Source organism: Callionymus lyra, chromosome 8, assembly GCF_982586985.1.
Source record: "Callionymus lyra chromosome 8, fCalLyr1.hap1.1, whole genome shotgun sequence".
Taxonomy (NCBI): domain Eukaryota; kingdom Metazoa; phylum Chordata; class Actinopteri; order Syngnathiformes; family Callionymidae; genus Callionymus; species Callionymus lyra.
The window spans coordinates 13,513,704-13,531,600 of NC_141825.1; the positions used below are offsets into that span (position 1 = coordinate 13,513,704).

A 17,897-nucleotide genomic window follows, 5' to 3' on the forward strand; every position below is an offset into this window, starting at 1 on the left:
TACATTCATCTCCTGTCGTGTGTTTGTGTGAGAGTCGATCTTTCATGTAGTTTAGACTTTACCTCAAAGTGAAAACCGCTGCTTTTTTGTGATTAATGAGGTCTTAAAGCTAAATGTCATGATGAGGTCATGTGATCTTTGACTTTAATCATGACGTTTCATCTTTAGTGCAACATTGTTCTAGCTTTTTTTTTTATCTTTAGTAATACACTAAATTTATTTTTGTATTTTCCTTATCTTCTTTTGGTTCCTTAATCTGTTAAATTTGTGATCTGCAATTTCACACGCAACCATCATGGCTAGAACACTTTTTTTTTTTTCTTCTAAGAATGGTGTTGACCTTGAGTCATGAGGTACTAATCCAGCCCAGTCATTTTCCCACAATTGTTCTGTGTTCTTCTATCTAGAGGCTTCTGGAAGTAACGTAAATAATCTGAACTCAAGGTAAGAGACGAGCGATAAACTTCCATCTGCTGTTTGGGAGCCCACAGGGGCCGAAAAGGGGGGGGAAAGCTTTGAAATTCGATAGTGTTTACATGATACTAAACCTTTTTCATCGAATTTTTTTATTTCTATCCCATAGTTTTTTTTCTCCAAACATTTTTTTATTGAAATGAATTTGGTTGACGAAACTAAAGATGGTTTCAATTACCGAAGTAAGTGGTCCCTCTAGTGGACAAGATGAACCATTGCAGCTGTTTACGGAGGCAAAGGCTAGTGTGTTTTAGCATTATATATATATACATATATATATATGTTAGTCTTTATCAAAATGAATATTTTAATATTCACAACAATAGTCTTATGCCATATTTTTATTAGCGTTTTGCTCAAAGCGTCATGAAATAAGATCCGTCGCTCAGCAAAGGTTCCAACTCCGTCCCCGCCGTCGCACAATGATGAGGTATTAACTGAGACTATTTTTGGTTGTCATTGTGTGATTTAAAAGCTGAACTGAAGCATGATTTAAATAATCCTCAGACCTTCTGGAGGAAGATTAAACCACTTTCCCCCCTTCATGACGAGAACGATAAGAAAACATGGAGCTCCAGATGAAAACTCAGGTTTGTCAAGAACAATGAAAAACGTAATGAAGAATTTATTATTAAAGTATTTTTCAAGTTCAAGCTCAATTATTTTTTAAATATACATTGATAAAACTTTCGACTTATATTAGTATTTATCATTTTTAAGTTAGCAGAGGGAGTGTTATTATAACACATAGAAAATGTTGCTGTTTTCAGGTTTAGATAGTTTTTGTTCATTTTAATTCCTGTAAAAAAACAGTAATTTGGAGTTCTCAGTGTCTCAGGTTTTGGCAGAAATATACACATAGCACAGACTTGACCTTGTTGCATAATATTACATTTAAATGCAATTATAGATTATGATATACGTTTAATTTCCGTCTGTTTTCCATAATATTTGCTGAATTGTATTTATTTTCTACAGTAGAATCTATAAATAGTGACTTTATCCATCCAAGATAATCCACATATCAGCAACTCAAGCCTCAAGTTCAGTCCTGTTTCAAGTCAATATTAGAATTAATGATCAATATTTCATTCTTGGTTCTTCTCTTCATCGTTTCATCATCACACAGGTTTGAGTGAAGGTGACTCTGCTCGACATTTCATTCAAAAGAATGCCGTTTGCATTTCTTCCCTAACAGTGAGCACACAAAGAGCGATGGTGGTATTAGGGAGGCAGTGAGTTAAATCCATATAAGCTCTATAGAGACTCCCCCTGTGAGTGAGGGAGCGACTTCCTTGTGTTATTGTGTTCTCGCCTTCTGCTGCTGGCAGTGTGTGAAGCAGGAAGCTCATTACTTTCTGTGCATAAAGATGCTGGAGACTAATATGGTGTCGCAGCAACGCGTGGACACCAATGTGTAGTTTTGAAATAGTTGTCAAAAAATAATTAAACCAATGATTTTAGACCAGAAGGCATGAAAAATATGCATCAGATATAAACACTTAATTATACGGATTCATAAAAGTACGATTGTAATAACGGATAAAAACAAAAATCATAATTATAATAACTATAAAATCCCCTTGCATATTTAAAATTATTGTTATGTTTTTTAATGATCTGTTCTTCTTACAATCATCACACTAACCAAGAGTAATTAGAATAAGAATCTATTGCCAAAATTATAACACAACACAGGATTTATTTTGTGGTGTAAACAGTGCAGAATAGAATGAAGTAAATATAAATATAAATGGACATAAACATAGATTATTAAAAGACAATAAGAGACTTCTACATTAAAGTGCACTTAATCAAATACAATACAATACAATTAGTAAGCAAAGGTTATTTGTAAAGCGCCTTTCTAGACCAGGGTCACAAACGAATAATGATGTGGATGTCAGCAGTTAAAATAAAATCAGATATTTTATATGACCTTGGATTAAAGGTCAACCATTGTGTTAATTTGATTTTGGACCTCTATTTTACTCACCAGTATGTTATGCAATATTTACATTAGGGAATGTGCTTAAGCCCCGCCCACTGAAAACACATTAAAACAAATAAAAAATTAAAGTTAAATCTTGTTTACAATAACCACCCCCGCTCTGCTGTGATTGGTCGAGTGTCATCAATTCTGGAAGTCTCCACCTCCAAGGGACTTGTTTGAAAAACAAAGCTGGGCTTGATTGGAGGGGTGAATACCATTATTACGTCATAATGGACTCCCCTCTCGTAACCTCTCGTTTGCTGAGATTTCAGATGGGGGGAGAACTAAGTAATAACTTCAAAACATGGTCATGATGAGGTTACCATGTGTAGCTGGTTGTGTAGCGGGGATTGAATCATTCTAGTTGAACTTCAGGATGACAGAATTTAGAAAATGCTTAGTCAGCAGTAATTAATGGTCAGTTGTTCATCTATTGTGGATTTTGATCTACTACTTATAATACAATTATGCAAATGGGGCTTTTAAATAAACTGAAATGAACTGAACTGTACTATTTAATATTTATTAATCATTGTTTTATTATTATATTATTACTTGTAACTTTTTTGCGCTGTATGTTTAATCTAATATGTATTTACTTTTTTTTCTATTTCGTTTTTTCTGTGAACTGAGTGCATGAAGAGTCCATATGAATAATTGGGTCAAGCTAAGGCTACATGTTTATAGGACCTTCTGCACAAAAGTATGAATTCCTCCAGTATCATCTCTACAACTCCTTCCATGCTACTATCGACTACTACTCCTCAAACTTTGTAGTTTGACCCAGTGATGCTGCCATAGTGCCATTAGCGCTCCATTCTATCCTCTGGATCGTTCACCTCCACATAACTCGGACCAGAGAGACACTGAAAGCTTTCTCTGCACCACATCCTGCCAAGAGAAAGTCTCTGAGTGGCGTGAGTCGCTTGATGTGACTCCAAATTTAGCTGCTCCAGCTCCGAGCTCTTGATAGACGACTTATTTTCGTTGAAATATTCAAAAAGAAGCTCCAAATAATAAACCGCTGTGAAGGCGATATCAAAAGAAGGGCAGTGATAAGACATGTCATCAGATGAAAAGTGAAAAGTTTCTATTTTAAAGTCACAATGTTTTCTACAGCCTTCACTCTTTACCTATTGTGGTTCTTGGAATGTAAAGAAATTATAAGTTAATATCTTCCTATAGAACTAATCAGTGGCTATTAGAATATTGAATGTTGAAACCTTGAATTCAATAATTTTATACAAAGGTTGAATATGTTTTGTTGTTTATTTTAGATAAATGAATTTGAAAATGAATCGAATATTTATTTATTTCATATTTATTTTTCTTCTTACAAACCGAATTTAATATTCTAACTCAAATAATTCATTTTCTTTATTTATAGCCTTTTAAATTAAATATTAAAATGTTGGTATAATAATGCAATTTTACCTCAAATTGTATCTAGTATCTGTATTTTCAGATGCTCTTTTTTGCCACATTTAACTTTAGGGACTCTGTACTATTTAGAAAATATTCGATTGTTTTAATTCAATTATTAAAAAATAAATGAATTAACCTTTCAATATACAAGTTATGAAATTTAATCATTCGATGAACACAGATTCACCCTTTCCATATAGAAATAAATCAATGTAAAAAATGTCTATAAGAAAATTCATGATGGCACTGATATACTTCCATATCTTAAAAAAAAATCATAAAACATGATTGATTATTTGCTTCTATAGCTTGTAATTATAAAAAGGTTAATTTTTAACTTGAATATAAGTCTTACCTCTCGAAGTAGTTTGCTCCCTATGACCCAATCGAGTGATGGAACTAACTAAAGGAAATGATTATTATCACTATATATTTTTTTAATGCACTTTAAACTGCAGTTCCGATTTCAAACGGCGGAGGCGCAAAAAGCTAAAATATAGATTATTTTATTAAAAGCCCATTAAAGACCTTAAAAGACCATTTTTAGATTTTCCAATTAATCTCCCACTTTCACGTTGCTTGTCATAAAACTACATGGTCAGCATCACCCACCGAGAAATAGAGTCAAGAACATGTACATTACAAAAGACTTCTGTGTGACCCAAATGTCACAGGACTGGAGCAGAATGACATTTAGAGTGAATCTTCTGCACTTCATGGTTTATTTAGCTTCTGGATGAGCCCGGCACTAGTACTGTGGTGTTCTCTGGCTGCAGGGAGAAATACTCACATTACACAAGAAGGAAACTCACACACGTCCTCGGTCGAGGAGCGGCTCTTGACTTGTGTGATAAATCATGGATGAAACTTTAGCCGCTCCGAAAAAGGCCGTCATCGAAAATTAATAGCAACAAAAAGATTTGTCATTCTCCGCCGGACCTTGTGTCTCTCTAGGAATTATGTAACTGCGAAACAATCCTGCTGGGATTCGGAAACAGACATAGAGATGATGAATGTGGCGAGCAAAGGTCGACGCGAGTCTGGCAGGTACGATTGGACCACGTTTGAGAATACGTTACGCTGAATCATCTTCTATTTCTGTTGTTGTTTTTCTGAGCAAGCATTCTTCTACATCCTCAAAAAGATACGTGTTGATGCCAGCAGGTTGACTTTACTCATCCATACCTTCATTTTATAAGTGGCAGTCATGGGAACTCAACTTACGAGTCTAGGAACATAGAAAGTCAAAACAGATAATCAGTTAAATTGACTTTTGTTGCCTATGTGGCCAGAGTTGGACAATTCCGAGCTCATGTTAAACATTCTATTCAAAATATGCTTCTGGTGCCAGAGAAAACTGACCTGAGATTAAAGGAAAAGAACCCTAACCCTAAAAAGGAAATTGTGTTTTATGACGAAGTAAATTTGTCAATGGAATTTTATTTCTGTCAAAGAAAAAAACACAACACAACAAACAAAAACGTACATTAAAACTTAACTAACTTTAATCTGATTCCTGTATAGCCAAGGCACCTTAACTAGACAATATATCAAGAAAACCTTTGTTTTGTATTAACAGATGGATGGATGGATGGATGGATGGATGGATGGATGGATGGATGGATGGATGGATGGATTGATGAATGGATGGACAGATGGAAGGATGGATGGTGGATTGATGGACAAATGAATGGATGGATGGATGGATGGATGGATTAGATAGATTGATGGAAGGATAGATATATAGATGGATAGATGGATGGATAGATGGATGGATGGATTGAAACACATATTTGGAAACTTCTTTCTGAGCTTTTTTTTCTCTTAGGACAAATGCTTACTTCTCATTATGACAATTGTTTCTTCTTTACGTTAATTTTCCTTGGTGTGTTTGTGTTCCATCTGTGGCAGACGGTACTTTTAATTTTCAACAATGTCGAATTTTCTGTTCATACAAACAAACAACCTTGTTTGTGTGTTTGCTCAACACATGCAAGACGTACACTGATCTGATCCCGCCTTACACCCCAGCTCGGGCTCTGAGGTCTGTGGATCAGAATCTACTGATGGTTACTGAACACGCTTCAGGACCAGAGGAGAGAAATCCTTCCAGACTGTTGCTCCTAAGCTTTGGAACAAGAAACATCTTAAGACGTTTTTATTTGTTCAGGCTTTTACCTGATTTTCTGGAACTCCTGTTGTATTATCAGTTATCTTGCCCTTTAAAGTATATACTTTATTGAATATTGTTTTGATTAATTAAGCGCTATGTAACCCTGGTCTGGAAAAGCGCTATACAAATAAAAATTACTTACTTACTTACTTACAGTGGGAGGTTTTGATGTCACTTCTGGTGAAATGGTTTTAATCTTTGTTTCATCAACTTATGATAAGGAACGAGGGTCCGATCTAGAGTCTGGTGTTTATTTTAGGAGTCAATTTCTTGAGAAGTGAAATATACTACCAAGACTTCTTCTTACTTGTAAACCAAACAAATATGTATGTTTTAAACCTTATTAAAATAATCCAGGACAGGAGAGACTTGAGAAACAATCAATAAATGAGGAGCAGAGAGGGGTGTCCCCCCCCCTTTAGTTGCGTGTGACCACAGTTTCTCTAGGAGCGCCCCTGCACGAGTAGTGGGAGTGAAGCGCCTCCCCTTTCGTCCATCTACTTCGAACCAGAACCATTCATCTCTCCCTCCTTCACGTTCCACATCCGGGTTATCCGACACTATTTGTCTCTCGTCTGTGTGTCTGACAAGAGTCCAAAAAAAAAAAAAAAAAATCCTCCGCCGCTGCCACCGTGTTGTTCCGCAGCCTCCAGCCGGACCGCGGGGCCCGCAGAGCGGACACTGCTGCCGCCGAAGCCTCGGTGATGACGAAGCCCAGCTGCAGCCGGTCCTTCTGAAAGGCAGACATGAGACGATAGGGAACCGAGTGTTTTCGGGCCACGAATAGAACTCGCCCTCAACGATGTCTAAGAGCCTCAAGAAGAAGAACCACTGGACCAACAAAGTCCACGAAGCGGTGATCACGCGCGGGAAGGACTGCGAGCTGGGGTTCGAGCTGAAGGGGGGCGCGGAGATCGGCCAGTTCCCCCACTTCGGCGAGGTGAAGCAGGGGAAGGGGCTGATCCAGAGCGGCAAGCTGGCCCAGGATGAGCTGCTGCTGGAAGTCAACGACATGCCCGTGGCCGGACTCACGACCCGGGACGTGCTGGCCGTCATCAAGCACTGCAAAGACCCGGTCCGCTTCAAATGTGTCAAACAAGGTGAGACCAGCAGAGTTTTTTTTGGGGGGTTCTTGATCGCACTCGAGTCGCTCCCGGACCTCGCAGGCCCGGTCGGGTCGCTGAAACTGTAGTTTCGGAACCACATCGTGGGGTTTTTTCAGCAGCAGGATCAGTACCAGCCGAGGATGACGAGCTCGCCCCGTCTGTTGGGGTGCCACGGGCTGGAGGGGGTGTGTCCACCCGGCAGAGATCATGCCACAGTCTGCGGGTTTATTTTGGTCTCAGATGGGCTCGATCCAACAACCAGGCCTAATGGATCATATGATTTTATATCATGTTGATGCTGTGCAGACAGACAGGCCCGTTCTGCTGTCTGTCTGTCTGTCTGTCTGTCTGTCAGGCTGGTCAAAAATTGCTTCCAAAAATTGAGAAAGTGAGAAAACCTCCAATGTTTATTTTCCACAATTGTGTTCAAATTTAGCTTTACAAATTGTTTGCAGTAGTTTTAGATAATAAAAAAACCCATCCTTAGCCACAAAACAGTTCCTTTAAATTAAACATGTATTTTTTGTTTTTTTTCTATTTGGTTTTGGATATGACAATAAGGCGGGAACTGAACAAACCAGCCAAAATAAAAGTTATCATGGACCTCAGGGTTACAGAAGTAAAGATAATCTGACTTTTTTTTTTTTCCTTGGCCAACTTGTCTGGTTCACTCATAGGTTACAACCATATAAGGACATCTGTTATTGTATGACTTGTTTTGACCCAATGTCTTTTAAAAACAATAAATACACAAAACATAATTAATAGTAACTCGGCTTTTATCTATTTACAACCATAAAAAAAAAAAAAAAATTTAATGTTAAAATGCTGATTTATCATCAACTTACTGAGCAACAATTCTGATCCACCACCTTGTATCAACAATCGCGCCTTTGTGTGATACTCTTCAATAAAACAGACAAATAAATATGAATTAATAATATGACAAACTAGAAAAATAATGGTAAAAGAATGTTTGTAATATATCAACACAGCTTCAAGGAAGATGTCAGTAGTGATGATTTTAAAATATTGTTATCGTATCTTGTGTAGCTCTGGATTTATGGTAGCGATATGACCCGTTTCTGTCATCCTGTGTGAATCTAGATAGAATGACTATACGCTCTGAATATTAGGCAACAGCAATCATATATTCTAGCCGGGTTTACATCAGAGCCCACATAAATGGCTTGGGGGGCGACTAGGTCCCATTAAAAAAAAAAAAAAGAAGAGCATCAGACTTTCTGGGACACGAGGAAAAAATAAAAACACTCAAACCAGTGTTTATTTTTGGACTTCACACAGCTTGCTCAAAGAGGATGTGCCACTCAAGCTCATCCTCAATCTCTCCACCAAGGCATGAATGTGATTGATTATTGTGCCGGAGCTCCGCGGCGAGCGAGGGGTTAAATGCTAATGTTCATGAATCTGTTTCTTCCAGACGAGTCTAATCTCTTGCCTCTCTCCCGCCGGCTCTTATCCATTTAAACATGAGTCTGCTGCTGTACCTGTTTATTTAACTACAGTCTCCCGCAGTTTTCAAACTGAACCCGGTGGTTTCGGAGAAGGCATTGTGCCGTCGGTATCGCGACCATTACCTTTTTATTCGCAATAATTGAGAGGAATGTATTGTCAGAGCGTGCCTGTGGTTGAATCATCAGTGCAGGAGCATTGCTTTATTCAAAGAGAAACAAGACGAATGATCCTGTGTATCTTAAAAGTCATTCTCTTACTCTACATTTCTGTTTCTATAGGATACTGTCTACCAAAGGTCGACTTCTCAGAAGCACAAGGTCCTTACTTTGTATTTGTAATGGAAAAAACTGACTTACAAAGTTGCTTCAGTTGTGCCTTTAAAGTCTGATGATTTTAAATAATTCATTCTCAACCATGTATTTATGAACTGATTTATAACCTTAAGACCATGGCTTTTCCATTAAGTGTTAATTTCACCAATTTTAAAATAAACTAGTTCAGTTCATATTTCGTAATTAAAAAAAAATCAAAAGTTCACTGATCCAAAAATGAACGAGTTTATAGTTCCTTTTATTTTTCCAAAATAATTTCCACAGGCAATATATCTACAGTCAGCAATTTTGTATTTTATGTTAATGTTTTAACAGTAAAAAATATGCATCAGATTTCCTCGTCATATCAGAATTAAAAAAGTTTATTGTCAGTATTGTAAAACCAACACATGAATTTTATCTGGTGTTGTGGAATACACTTTAGCATTAAATACATATAAAAAAAATTGATTACTACAATACAATACAATAAATTACTTGTACGTTAAATTGGGTAATATAAATTAAATCTTGAATTCAATCTTGAAACCCTACGATTCCGAAAAAGGGATTCCATCGAGACATTTCTGATGACTATTCCGTCCACAGTAGCAGTGATGTGTTTGTGGTCCAAATATTTAGATTTTCTTTTTGAAAGCTGGTGTCAAAATCTGCACATAGTATGATTTTTTCCATCCTCACTGAACTTGTCATCAAACTTAAAATGATTATAAGACAAATCGTTGATTCATTGTCGAGTGTGTCGGCTACATGCTGCCGTATCCTCGCATTTCCTGCTCTTTGTGTTGATGATGTAAGCGTTTGTGCGTAGCTGTTGGCAGGTGTTGCCAGATTGGATGTTTTTATGCTTTACATTGAGACCTATTTATAGTGTGTTTTAGCAGGGGTTTGCGTGAAAGGCTCTGCAGCCAATGAACTGAGAGGGTGTGACTAGGGATGAAAAATGATCGATAATTAATTGATTGATTGATTCATCATCTTAAAGATCGATTAATTGATTGGCAATTTGTCTGAGAACCTGAATTTACTTCTGAGTAGCTTCTATCTACTGTATACGTAACATAAAATGCTATCTTATAAGTTGTGATATAAAGAAAAAATGCAAATCATATTCCGTAATCAAAGATTTATTGATCTGCGTCATTGGAAACATTACTAACAGTACAGCACCATAACAATTCCTGAACAGAAGAATACAATATTATGTAGGCTACTTTAGCTTAAAAAAACATTTCCTCTTAGCAGCATAATAAAAGAAAAGACAAATAAGGTGTCACATGTGGACTATGAGAAACATTTATTACCCCCCTTTAAACTTGGAAATATGAAAATATCACAATAACATTAAAATAACTTAAAATATAGGCTGCCTGTTCATAAAACAAAAAAGACCATAGTGCTCCTCATCGCATCTGCTTGCGGAGTCACATACCCTACATCCCAACGCTGTAGTGTTTGTAGGCTGAGAACCACTCGCTGCTTGTAGCAGGGCTGGATGTGACGTTTTTAGGTGGTAGTTTAACAAATTCATGGAGTTGTAGTTCCTTTAAATGCTGCCACATATCCTGCATTTGGTGTCTTTGTCATGATTTTATTAACTTAAAGTGACTCCAAACTGTGCCCCGTCTTGCTCTTCATCCTGTGTCAGTGTTGTTGTGTTCGAGCTCTATGGTTTGGTTTCATGAACAACAGGCATAAGCAAACGTGCAAACTATTTTTCATGCAACACTTTTACTTTTTATTTCTGGCTGAAGTGAGCGGTTTACTGTTATAATAAAACACTTAAATGCAACACTTTTCCGGCACTTTTTTGCCGTATGAAACCAAACAGCCAATCAGAAACAAGCTCTCTCCGGTCTCTGTGATTGGTTGGCTTATTGAAGTTGAGCACTCGTACAGCAGCCGCAAAGCGTGTGCAAAGTGAGAGTTATTGAACGTAAAAGAGATTTTTCTTTGCTCAAACCACTTTAGTTTTTGCTGGAGTACAAATGACATGCAAACTGTAACTGTTATTTGCACGCGAAACATATTCTTAGGTGCTCAAAATTTCTAACTGCACACTGAACATATAGATAGATAGATAGATAGATAGAACTTTATTGATCCCTCAGGATCTCCTTTGGGAAATAGCTTTTCCAATTAGCACACAGCAATACAGACGATAATTCATAAAAAAAATAAAAAATAAGAACAAGAACAAAGTTTCTATAAAAACAGTAGTGAAAAGTACAAGATGACACAATCTAAGTCTAAAGATAAAGAACATAGATCAAAGACAAATAACAAAGACAAAGGATACAAAGATTAACATAGAATAGAATGTGATGATACTTTCCATAGAGCTCTGCTTCGCTGTGTAATTTTTTTTAATCGAGTAATTTCTTATCGACAATTAATCGATTATGGATTAATTGTTTGCATCCCTAGTTGTAAGTAAGTAAGTAAATTTGTATTTATATAGCGTGACATTAACGGACGCCAGATTGAACACGTTCACAGAAAAGTTAATCGAGAAAAAATACATTACATTCCGTTTACAACATCCAAACTATGAACAGGTTCACAAACTATCGCTCCATTAACTCCTTCAGACACAACACGGGTTGACCCATGGTATTGCAATACCCATTCACCACTGTAAACATGTGGGCAGTACCTATTCACACCTAGGACTGCATTAGACTTTAAACATCCTTTGGTTTAAATTGGCATCTAACTGTCCATGATATTTGTAGACAAACGTATTTAATCATTTATTGTGTCAGTATATTGCATGAAATGTTTTTGGTTGATGGTCTGTGGTCTTGGTCTTGGTCTCAATGCAGTGACATTGGTCTTGTGTTGTGGTCTAGTTGTGGTCCGTGATATGCTCTTGGCTGAGTTGTTCTTGAAATCTGAATAACAATCGAAACTGTTCACTAAAATTCCGAAAAAATCTGTTGCTTAAAACGTTGGATGTGTTGCGATACATGTTGACAGTACAACACAGTATATCCACAGGACTGGCTGTTTAACTTTCATCAGTCAGATGTTAAGAGATGAACTAAATAATATAGATGCAAGAGAAGCATCTGAAGCAGCTTGGTATCTATTTGCCAGCATTTCATATTCCTTATGTTGTGTGATTACTCCCCCAAAATCTGTTTGATGGTTCATCTTCGACAGACCGGACCCCATGAAAGAGTTCTGCGGTCGGTCGGCCTGCAAGTCTGTTTGAACAACAAACATCTGTCCTCCATATTCATGTTCTCGCGGGTGAAGTGCAAATGGCCTGTTCATTCATTGATGCAGATTTATAGAAGAGCTCTGACGACTCCCTGAGGTGCGAGGAGCTGCTCTAGGATCCACCGTGTGAATATGGGTGAGAAGGTGTCACTTTAGGTGTAGATTTGGTTAGAGGAATATAACATGTCGGTATAAATACCTTCATTTCTGAAACGCACCCCAACACTGAGCCCGGCTCTGTGGTTTATTCTCTTAAGTACAGTAATTTGGAGCAGACACAAGTGTGCTTAAACCGAACGCTTCCTTTCCCATCAGTGTAATTAATGTCACTTCTAATATACAGCTTTGATATTCAATAAACAGCTCCAGTCACTATTCATTAGCACTTATCCTTTTGGTCAAAAAATAACTACAAAGTGCAATCCTGAGGTATAAATAGTAATGTCAACTATTTTGGTGCAGTTGTTGTCCAGGACATTAAAGTCATATTTGAAGGTTAAAGAATCTCCAGATCATTTCGTTTCACTGTACATGCCGCTCGGTTGTTTTGTTCAAGAGCGAGTATTTGTTTTTAGACGGATGACATCGAGCTCCTCAGACTGACATCATGTTTGAAAGTGCACCCTTTCTTCAGATAACTTCAGAGACCTCCAATCGCTGCTGTTGACAGTTCCCTGGCTCTCAGACAAAACTGTTATTGTCTCCACCAATCAGGTCCGTTGACAAGATAAGTCAAAAAGCTCTGAATTTATTTCAATCAAATGTATATCATGGGATACACTGCGGTTTGTGTCTCTGTAAGCCAACACACTTGTTTTTATCATGGAAATGGTTTAATGGATTTGATTTTATAGAGTTATATAAAATAAACTCCTTTTTGTAGGTGTGCACTGTCTCTGTGCCTTTTAACCCTTGTGTTATCTCTGGGTCAATGTGACCCGGTGGCTTGTAAACAAGTGTTTTATTTAGCCATCCGTTGTGTTTCCTCTGTTTTATACTTTCAGTTTTTTTTTTAATGAGAACCATTATCGTTGCAAATGTTACTGATGTTTAACTTCCTGTTTTGGTCTCTTTGAGCCTCATGTGGTCTGACATTCCTGGTTCCTTCTACAAAACTCTGATCAATCTTTAAGGTGCCTCTGTGTTCTGTGGTGTTTTTATAACCGATACAGAATTTTAAGTTTTTCCGAAAATCAGCTTTAATACTCCAAGCTAGTTACAACTATTTTTTTGAAATATAAAAGATCCTTTAGGAAAAAGAGTTTACTAATCTGCCCCCTTCAGTATATAAATTATTATTATAATTTTTTCCATCTCCCTTGTCTCATTCAGGGGACATGATGGTTGCCACAGAACATTAACCTGCTCCAACCTAACATGGATTGTCCACTCCACACCTCTTCTCGGTGTGTATGCCTCATCCACGAACCTCACTGGCTGTTTATCTCTTCTCCCTTTCCTGGGTTCTCAGTTTCCAACATTCTTCGCCCAGATGTCTACTGACACCCCTCTTTGAAGTGTCCAACGCTGGTCTCCGCAAACCTCTCCACATAAGCTGTCCCTCAGATCGACTTCTTTTCTGATCCTGTCCTTGCTAGAGTCTGGTCTTAAACATCAGAAAGATTGGCACCTGAGTCATTACAAGTATTCGCCCCCAACAATGGACATCCTCCAATTACAATGTATTCTTTTTTTTCCAGTTGTTTTGGAACATTCTTATCTAGTGAACACGTGGTTAACATGGTCTATACATCGACCTAGTGTGGAGTCATTCTTAAATCAGAGAATTCTGAATGTCTTAATCTGTGTTAAATAAGTATTTGTTAAAATTGTTGGTCCACACTTTGAGAGAAGCTCAAAAATGTCAGGAGTTTCTTACACGGACAAAAGCCATGTTTTGGATCGTTCCTCCTTATTTTAGATCGTATTGGTTTTTACAGACTTCCCACTCACGATAGCTTCTGTCAGTAATTTCAAATAAAGCCAGCAGTCGGCAGATGTTGTAGTTCCTGTGACAGTTCAGTATTAAGTTGTCTCGTTCCACGACTCCTCGATTGAGGGACAGATGCAGCTGGGGGTATAAAAGCCAAACTTTCTCTTCTTCTTGTCGCTGTGTTGATGAAAAAGCTTGAAGAATCAGTGCATAACATCCTGTCTGCTCCGCTGGTATTAATAACACCAAGAGATGAGTTCTGTCAGAGGCAGCGGATGATTTTATTGAGGCTGGAAGAAGCCGCGGCTCAGCTCAGAGGATCAAACCAAAGCTCAGCCGGCCTGTGTGACCAAACCTCTTGCTGGTCCGGTTAACTGAATCAGGTCAGAGGACTTCTCCTCATCCAGGACACATTGTGAGACTGAAAAATTGACAATGTTGTTTTACAGTCGACGACAGCAAAAATGTGAATTCCTTCAAGTTTGTAGACACGTTTGTCCTAGATGGACGACTTATCCGGTGAGAAAACACAATTTCTCAAAGTCGACAACAGTCGGGTTGTGTAGTACAAAGCGGGAATAAATGAGACAGCTGGCTTAAAACTCACCGGAGCAATTACACAACTGTTGTAACTGATGTTGCTATTCACACCGCCAGCTTATCAGCTGCATCTTTTTAAAGCGAATACACAGGTTTTGTGTTTTAGATGCAGCTGGATGACAAACTCATAAATTCACCTCAGGGAACCGGGGAACAGCAGGGAAACAAGAAGCATCAAAATAAAACAAACTTTGTAACACAATCACATTTCACCGCAATCCCTAACCAATCAACGTCTTCATCACTGTGGCATGAAGTCAACCCAGAGTCGGCCGTTTTATTGAGTCCATCTGTGTTGAAAATTTGACTTCAAATTTACTTTCGAGCTTCCACCCCGTAATGCTAATGGCTGATGCGGGAAAACAAATGCCTCTACAAGAATTAAAAAGGAGACAAGTATTTTTTATTGCAGCGGAAACTCAAATAAGGCCCAATAATAACCTCCAAAAAATACATTGCTGAGTGTGGGGTTCAAACCCATGTCCTTGTGACCAATAGTGCCGTGCTCTACCAATTGAGCTATCTGGGTTAGTAAAGAAAGTAAATCTTGAGAGATAAATTAAAGCTGGATATGTGGATTTACCTTTAAGACAATGGTCTCTGTGATGCAAAGATAAAGTACACTCTACTCAACTCAAAACCACAGACATTCCAAGGATTTGATAAATTTCCCCTGGGTCCCAAAAAGAGGACGTATCTGGGTAAAAGAGAATTTAGGGGTCATCCTATTTCACACAATTTAGACTCAACACATGCAGCATTTATGAGCCTGTATTTAAAATAATTTTAATCAAACGTGCGTTTTTTGACTGACAGTTAACTTTAATCCTTCTTTGCGACATGTGATAGGATGTCCTTCGAATCATCCTTTTAGATTATTTTTCTGTATGGATCATACGGCCCCCCCAAAATAAATGCCACCCTGGATGGCTGCCTAGTTCACCTGTTTCACCAGAACCACGACTTTCAACTCCATTTAGCAATTTGTTCATTGAATTACAAGGTGAAAAGTGCAGTACTACTATCTTAATACTGCCATCCACTGGTAGAACAACTGTACTACAACAGAGAGGCGCATTTTCCTACTTAAGTGCAGCGTCTCTGAAGGAATGCAGCAGAGATAGAGCTGGTGGAGAATAGAGACGCCAAACGACTGCGACTCAAAACACAACAAGGCTTCAGTCTCACTTATCTTAAGCACATATCTACACACAGACCATTTATTCATGTTATCAAGGCCAGTATTTTCAAATTAAATTATTGTTTACCTTGTGGAAAGTCTTTATATTTGTAAGCAAAAAACTAAATGTGACTCTTGTCAGACCCGACTAGGATAGTGGGTTTATATGAGGACAGACTGACTGGACCATGCATGGCTCTAGTTGTGAAAGATGATTTTGGAATAGAAAATTCAACAGGGGAGCTAACATGCCGATTATAACGGCTCATGGGCATCCTTTCAGGGCCTGAAGCCAAAATTGATTTTCGGCGCCTGTGTTTGACTCCAAACCGTTTATATACTAAGTATCCCAAAAACAGAAATTCTGCATCCCATGGAGGTGCAGACTTGCGGGATTGATGATGCGCGGTGACAAACTTTAAAGCTTGACCAATCATAGCTAAGTGGTTGTGGTTATGAGTGATTTCAGTGGGTGGGGCTTAAGCACATTTTCTAATGTAAATATTTAAATGAAAATAGAGTTTTGTACACACAGACACATACTGATGAGTACAATAGAGTCCAACATCTATTTAACAGCCTCATAAAGACCTTCAGAGGTGAGGCAACAAGGACGTACCACTCTCATCACTGTCCACTACATAAATGTGATTTTTTTTTTGTGTGTGTTTACAGCCTCACTTACAAATACGGTGCCTGCTTTCAAACCGTGTGTTCTGCAAATCTCTGTGCACAATCTGTGTGTGTGTGTCTAGCACACCACAATAGTGTAGATTAACAAGTGGAGCTAATCTGATGGTATGGGATCTGAACGAGGATTACAAACGCTCTCTCACAAACTGCAGAGGAAGCGGTGGAGGAACAACAACAGTGTTCTGCCATTTTCATTCTCTCCTGTGTTTGTATCGACAATGTTTTTGAAATGATACAGAAACGACTCTACACAAAAAAAAGGAAAATAACAACACAGAAATGTATTTTCCTCTTGTTTGATGCATCCATTTCTAACATTCTCTAACCCCCTCCACCCCCCCTTATCTGTTACCATCAATCATGTCTCTTTTCTGTCCTGGAACAAAAAGTAATTATGAGATGTGTTCATCATCTTTATTTTATCGGTTACTACTGATCAGAGATGTTGTTCAAATGCCACTTTCTGGAAAAACTTTTAATGTCCGTGGTCATAATGTATCAGCCGATTGGTTGCTGATTGAATTTTATATCCAAAACGTACACCCCCTCTTGAATTTATGATGTTGGCGATAAACTCATGTAGTGGATTTATTGTAGCAATTAAAGACGACGTGTTTTTTAAGGAAGAAATCGTGACTGATGTTTATGTCCCTCATTAGCTTGTTTTATTGCAACTGTAGTTGACGCGTGTGACCAGTAGGGGCCAGTGCGGGTCAATCAGAGGACAAGTGGCTTTTTGAGGGCGTTAACAAAAATACATCAAAAGCCAGTTTAACTGCGATGTTTCGATTATAATGCGGCGAGAGTTACTTCAAATGTTATAAAACAGAAACCTTCTACTGTTGCCTTTCCAACAATGTAAATATTACCAATCCTATTACCAATTTTACAACATATAAGTAAGTAAGTAAAAACATGTTCTTAAATATTTTCCACAATATTTAACATTCTAATCATTAAAAAGTTATGTTTCTGAATAAAAAACGCCTTAATTATTAATATTAATTTTTGGTCTCTCAGTTTCTACTACTTTTGCTAATTTTCAAACAATCAATCCAAACCAACCAAGGACAATTTGTATTAAAAAAATGTTGTTGGTGTATCTTGAATACTTTGAAAATTGTTTAAGGCTTCATTATATTGTCTTTTTTCAATAAATTCTATGAAGAGATTTTTCTTTTCCTGCATCAGCTGGTCGTTTGACTTTGTAAATTTTTTTATTTTTATGGTTTATGTTTAAATTTCATATTGTCCTTAACATGCATTTCACTAAATTAGCAAGCTTTT

The 17,897-nt window shown here is 37.7% G+C and overlaps 1 protein-coding gene across 2 annotated transcripts in view; it reads left to right on the forward strand.

Moving 5' to 3' along the window:
• Window positions 1-6,401: 6,401 nt before the first annotated feature.
• Window positions 6,402-17,897, forward strand: part of magi2b (membrane associated guanylate kinase, WW and PDZ domain containing 2b) — a 99,444-nt gene continuing 87,948 nt past the window's right edge. The window contains exon 1 of one of the 2 annotated variants that reach the window (XM_087796733.1): window positions 6,402-7,165. In XM_087796733.1, the coding sequence (XP_087652859.1) occupies window positions 6,868-7,165 (298 nt within the window). In that variant the 5' untranslated portion in view covers window positions 6,402-6,867. The remainder of the gene's footprint in view (window positions 7,166-17,897) is intronic. The other variant, XM_087796734.1, reaches the window with a different exon arrangement.